Source organism: Berghia stephanieae, chromosome 6 (assembly GCF_034508935.2).
Source record: "Berghia stephanieae isolate SIO BIC M18660-M18661 chromosome 6, UCSD_Bste_1.3, whole genome shotgun sequence".
Taxonomy (NCBI): domain Eukaryota; kingdom Metazoa; phylum Mollusca; class Gastropoda; order Nudibranchia; family Aeolidiidae; genus Berghia; species Berghia stephanieae.
In genome coordinates, this window is record NC_088365.1 from 63,425,720 (window position 1) to 63,432,317 (window position 6,598).

Consider the following 6,598-nt stretch of genomic DNA (forward strand, 5'->3'; position numbering starts at 1 on the left):
GTTGTTTTTTTGTTGTTGTTTTTTTTTTTTTGGGGGGGGGGGGGGGGTTGGGTCTTTTAAAATTTGTTAAAACTAGGAACTATAAAAAAAAAACCCTTAAAAAACCCCCAAAACACACCAAAAAAAAAAAAAAACAAAGAAACAAAACTAGAGGTGCCTGTATGAACCAATAAGATGGAGAGAAAGACAAAGGGAGTAAATGCAACTCATATATAAGGGAACAACACGAAACAAACGGCGTTTTTAAAAATATTTCGTGTTTACATGAAAAAGTTCAAAGGCCGAAACGTCATTTGTGACCCTCCGTCTCAAAACGGTATTATGTGAATTTAGAGATAGAATGATGAGAAATTGGAGCTTAGAAGTTTTTGAAATGAAGGAAATAGTCTTTATACTCCACGATAACGTACAGAAATTAAACCTAAGTTGGATATTTGTGGCTATGAATTCAATTACCCTTACCGAGTGGATCCCGACATAATACCGCTTTGATACGGTGGGTCACATTTGTTTTGTGTTGTTCCCTTATAATATTTGAGTCACATTTACTCCCTGTATCTTTCTCTCCATATATAATATATAATATTACCTAACCTGATCGAGTGTTTTTGTGACGAATCTTCTAGCTCTTCTGGCCGAATGCAATCTCAAATGAGGACCTGAGAGGAGAGTTAGAGAAGGAGGTGGAGTCTCTGTAGAGTCTCATTAACTCACTGAACCCTAACACTGACTATATTATCCGTAGTTTACCCGGGTTACTTTTATTTACCCCATGCCTATTTATTACATTTTTTTCCGAGACAAATTATAGGCGTATTATCAAAGCTAATGTTTTTAGTTTTTGCATGTTAATGAATGGTAGTTGAATAAAACTATCTATGTACATGCTCATTTTTAATACATTTTTTTTTCTCCAATTTTGAATAGTTGCAAAAATTTATAGGATTGAGTGAGTTAAAAGAAGAAGATGTTGGTTATGGTTGGGACATGTCTGTCGCAGACCTGGTGAAACTCTGGTAAAGGACGGCATTGCGTTGAATATCACAAGGAAAGAGCATGCGAGGCCGCCCCCCCCCCCCCCCCCCAAAGGAGTCCCGGAGAAATAACGTAGAGAGGGATCTAAAGCAGAGGAGGCGGCTATGTGGTCTTGTGTTATGACACTCGCTTTTGAATCGGGAGGTCCTGGGTTTGAGCCTCGCTCGGCGCATAGTTGAGTCCTTGGGGGTGTAAATAAATGAGTACCTGGCCGTTAACAACGTTATCTCTGTCCGAAAAAATTGTAATAACGCCTAATAGGCGTCATGTCCCGTCCTAAATCCTCAATGTTTTTGGTAGCCAGGGACCCATTGTAAAGCGCTTTGAGCACGAAAAGTGTATAGATAGTATGCAGATGACGTCACTCAGGCCTTTGTTATGGTTTTTGCCATCCGCGTTTGTAAGTTGTTCTCACTAAACTGTATTAACCAGACTATAAAAGTTCATGGTTACACAGAGTTTGTGTGTTGGTCCGTTATACTTCCGGATGGCAATGTTGTGAACTCCTTGGCCAAGCGCATTCTATCTATATTACGCCATATAAAGGCTCAATTAAAAAAAAAAATGAATAATAGCAACTGACAGGACCAGGTGGAAATCCCTTGCATCGCCTCAAGTGCCAGCAGGCCCAGGCATAGAGGATTGAGTGAGTGAGTGAATGACTCAAGTGTGAAGGCAGGAATAACAGTAGGCTAGGGTGGATATTGTGATAGAATAATAACAATAACTAAAGGATATCCTAGGTGAGAGTTTTACAAAATAAGCCAAGCATTAACAAGACTACACACTTACATTTCATTCTGTTTAGCCAGAATTATAAATACTAGATATGTAACCCATCCTTTATTAAAAAAAAAAACAATTAAAAAAGAAAACTTGAGCTTTTAAATAGCGCAATATCGACTTAATGTGCTCAACTCGCTTTACAAGGGGCCTCTGACCAACAGCAACATGCAACATGTAGAACGAGACATGAAGCTTGTTAGGCGATATTACAGGGGTTTTTTTGTATTCATTTTACACCTGAGTCCCGAGCAGCGCATTGTTGAGTCCTTGGAAAAGTCTCTTTACTCACATTATCTCACGGTACTCAGGTGTAAATTGAGTACCTGGCCGTTAACAGAGTTGTCCCTGTCGGAAAAAAAATTAATATCGCCTAATAGGCGTCATGTCTCGTGCCACATGTTACGGGACGCAAGACAATTGCCAAGTACTTCATGTCCGATATGAGAATTTTTGCCAAGATGGGTCATTTAAATCCCTTATCATCAAGAGGACAGACAATTATACGAACGAGGAAGTGCTGGAGAAGGTGAGAAAAGGAAGAATGTTGATCGATGCCATCAGAAACAGGCAGTTACGGTTTCTGAGACGTGCCATGTGGAGAAGAGACGAAATAGAAAAGTTGGTAACATCTGGGATGAACGAAGGAAAGAGAGCAAGAGGAAGACACAAGGATGAACTTTCTAAATAACCGAAGAATGAATGGCCAAAGGTGATTGAAAAAGCAACGCAGATTTCATGCGCACTGTAGAGGATCGTGATTCGTGGAGATAGCTGACCGTGCTTTAGAGTACAAGCCACGATGGATGATGATCATCAAGAGGGCGGGAATCAACTAATGGCCATGATCTATATTAACTTTCCATGTGCTCGAGGCCATTGGTCACATTGCAAAATGTGCTCAAAGTGACCCACATAGTGAAAAGCGTTCACAGCTTTTTAAATCTCTAATATCACGATTGGTCATTTTGTTCAGCTTGACACATGGGTATGTTTATAACTTTTGTAAACAAAGCAGCGTGTTTATATTTGTTAAGAAATATCCAATCGTTGTACAGCAACAAATCATGTGATTGATGACCTGGTTGGACGAAAACACGAATATAGATCGCTCCCATTGTCTTGGTATTGTCATGTACGGTATATGACACGTAGTGTTTTGTTTTTTAACGTGTTCTGCTAAGGTCTATACTGGTGCATTTGCCAAGGCCGCAACACACCATTCCACACAAAACATGTTCAATGTAATTCAAGCTTTAGTTTTCATCCGGGTCACAAAATACTATTATTATTATTATTATTATTATTATTATTATTATTATTATTATTATTATTATTATTATTATTATTATTATTATTATTATTATTATTATTACCTGATTCCCAAACTCCGCCGCGCCACCATTTGCAATTCTTGACACCGAATGCACACGATCTGCTTGTTTTGCACACGGCACTCGTTTCTATTTCTCTTACTGGACTCCAAATCGGTGCGTGTTTTCATTTTGGTTTTTCTTTGGGACTATTCTATTTATGAATTAAGCTATATATTTACTGATAGTAACTCAAACGCTAAGATGAAAAATTTAGTTATTTTTACAGTTTTATTATTTGCTGTCCTCTTCGCCGGTTGCTGGGCATCGGTAACAAAAACGAGAGACAGTCATGCTTGTGAAAATGACGGGGAGAAAACAAGCGAATTGCTGGACGCGTTTCATGAAGTTTTGGAGCGGGCAGACATTTCTGGAAAAACGTTGCCTTTGCGGTATTTTCAATATTTTATCGATGACATGTTCAGGAATTTACAGTGCGTCAAGAACAAGGATGGCAGTGGGAACGGTTGTCTGGAGGCCATGGTGAGTAAGATAACCATAGAGGAAAAAAGGGGAGGGGGAGGGAGGAGAGAGAGAGAGAGAGAGAGAGAGAGAGAGAGAGAGAGAGAGAGAGAGAGAGAGATATAAAAATATTAATCAGTTAACAGCCGTACTCTGGAATACCACGTATTAAAAATTTAGCCAGAAAACTCGTCCTTCAAATATTGATAGATATGATATTATGACCCTCATCTTGGCAAAAAAAAAGAGAGGAGATATTAAATGGAAAAGAAAAACAGAAGAAAAAGAAGTATGTGTACAGCCGACATTATACTGCCCTATCTCAGCATATGGGGGTGGTGGGGGAGGGGGGGGGGGGGAGGGCAGCGTTGCTCAGCGGTACGGTCTTTGCTTTTTACCCGAACGTAGCGAGTTCGATCACCCACCACTGTGATGTGGGACCTTGAGCAAGTCACCTCCCCTAGCTCTACTTAGCGGCGCTGCACTGTGGTTGACGCCTGGGTTCTTCCAGTCTTCCCTTGGAATAGACCTTAAAAACAAATTTCCTTTTGGGGATGAATAAAGGGAATTTTATTTATACTTCAATTTTTATTTATTAAATATATCCACCAATCTGCCTGCCATTCTATCTATCTATCTATCTATCTATCTATTTATCTATCTATCTATCTATCTATCTATCTATCTATCTATCTATCTATCTATCTATCTATCTATCTATCTATCTATCTATCTACCTACCTACCTACCTACCTACCTACCTACCTATCTATCTATCTATCTATCTATCTATCTATCTATCTATTTATCTATCTATCTATCTATCTATCTACCTACCTACCTACCTACCTATCTATCTATTTATCTATCTATCTATTTATTTATTTATTTATCTATCTATCCATCTATCTCTCAATTTATCTATCTTTATATATATATATATATATATATATATATATATATATATATATATATGTGTGTGTGTGTGTGTGTGTGTGTGCGTTTGTGTGTATCCACCTATCCACCTGCCATTCTATTGATCTATCTATGCATCTATCTATCTATTTATATATCTATGCATCTATATCTCTATTTATCTATCTATGCATCTATCGCTCTATTTATCTCTCTATGCATCTATCTTTCTATTCATCTATCTATGAATCTATCGCTCTATCTATCTCTCTCTGCATCTATCTTTCTATTCATCTATCTGTGCACTTTTATGTATACTATGACGCATAACACTGGAATTTTATCATTAGAATTTGAAATACACATAGATATTATTATGGAGAAAAAAAATATTTTTAAATTGGAAAAAGTGAATCAAGTCGCCACGACAAATCTAGCAACACAATACCTTTTTTTTTTACATCCTGGTAAAATATTTTGATTTAATTTCTTATTTTTCTAAATATGATCGATCGGGGGCGGGAAGGGGAAGAGGAGGGGGGGGGGGTATTTTTGTTGGGTTTTTCTTTTACCTGTTTAAATGCAGTTTGTTAGTGCCAGCAATTTGGTTCTCACATATACGGGGACAGCTGGACCTCAGATATGCTAAATATAATACCTACATCACCTTGTGAGGTCATCGAACTTTATTTTCTTTTCTTTTTTTAATTTCTAATTAAGTATCTTTATTTATTTTTTTTTAATTATTTTTTTTTATTTTGTTAGTGCGGCTTTGTGGTATGGTGGTATGACTTTCGCTTTCGGATCGGAAGTATGTTTCAGCCAAAGTAATTTGTAATTTAAGCGCTTAGAGTCTGGTGTCTCGGAGTTATAGCGCTTTTTAAGTTTTCAGCATTATTATTCATTATCATTATTAAGAGTCCGAGCCTCGCTCGGCGCATGGTTGAGTCCTTGAGGGTCTTTACTCATATTCTCTCACCCTACTCAGGTGTAAAATGAGTACCTGGCCGTTAACAGCGTTGTCTCTGTCGGAAATAATTATATTATCGCATAACAGGCGTCATGTCTCGCTTTACATGTTGCGTGTTGCAGTTGGTAAATCGCGTTGAGCACGTTGATGGATATTGCTCTATATAAAAGCCCTCTGCTCTAAAAAAAATGTTTTCATATTTGAATTCACACGTGAGTCAGATATCCCAGCAATCTGATATCCCATAATAATGGCTGTGACCTCGTGACCTCATGTTGCATCATATATGTGTGTCAGTGCATGACAGAATCAGTCGGAAGGTGAAAATTTTTGATTTACATTTTTTCATGAAGTTATGGTCAGATGTATGGGAAGGGTATCCAGCAACCTTTCTCAAATATCATACTTTTTCAACTCGACTAGCTGTAAAAATATTTAGAAGTAAAATTAAGCTTTGATATTTCCCGAAGATGTACAAAAAGGGTTGATTTAACCTTTTTTGACAAGAACTCATTTTTGATAAAAATTTACCTTTTTACTAAACTTGGCAATATCTCAGTTCAAACATTTTCATCATCCGACTGATTATGTCATTCACTGTAAAATATCTCTTAGCAACATTGTTCCTTTTAACGTAATAAGGAACAAATGTGTGATGTAAAAACAAAACAAAAACACAACAGGTTCCAATCTAATTAGAAGTGTAAAACCACTCTTCTAGGGGAATGAATAAATACCTTGTGAAATCGAACTTCTGATTTCAGAGTGACGGCATCTTATATTCTATCTAGTCTTATCATACGCTGGTTGTCAATAAAGATCATCCATCCTCATTCTTTTACGTCCCGTAATCCTTAGAATCTGCCTATACATCCTGCTACTAAAATAGTTACGCCACCTTATGATTCAATATGTGTAACCTATTCATTATTACTCCTCCCAAGGACTGGATACATACACACCTCCAATGATTTTGGAACCGGAAAAAAAGAAGGGTGTGACGTTACGACTTTTCTTCTTTATTGGACTTACTTGCAATTTAACCCTCTCCTTACCAACT

The 6,598-nt window shown here is 37.4% G+C and overlaps 1 protein-coding gene across 1 annotated transcript in view; it reads left to right on the forward strand.

Moving 5' to 3' along the window:
- Positions 1 to 3,395: 3,395 nt before the first annotated feature.
- The window catches only part of LOC144975911 (zinc transporter ZIP12-like), a 30,969-nt gene continuing 27,766 nt past the window's right edge, over positions 3,396 to 6,598 (forward strand). Inside the window, exon 1 of the mRNA XM_078920099.1 lies at positions 3,396 to 3,674. Coding sequence (XP_078776225.1) covers positions 3,396 to 3,674 — 279 coding nt within the window. The remainder of the gene's footprint in view (positions 3,675 to 6,598) is intronic.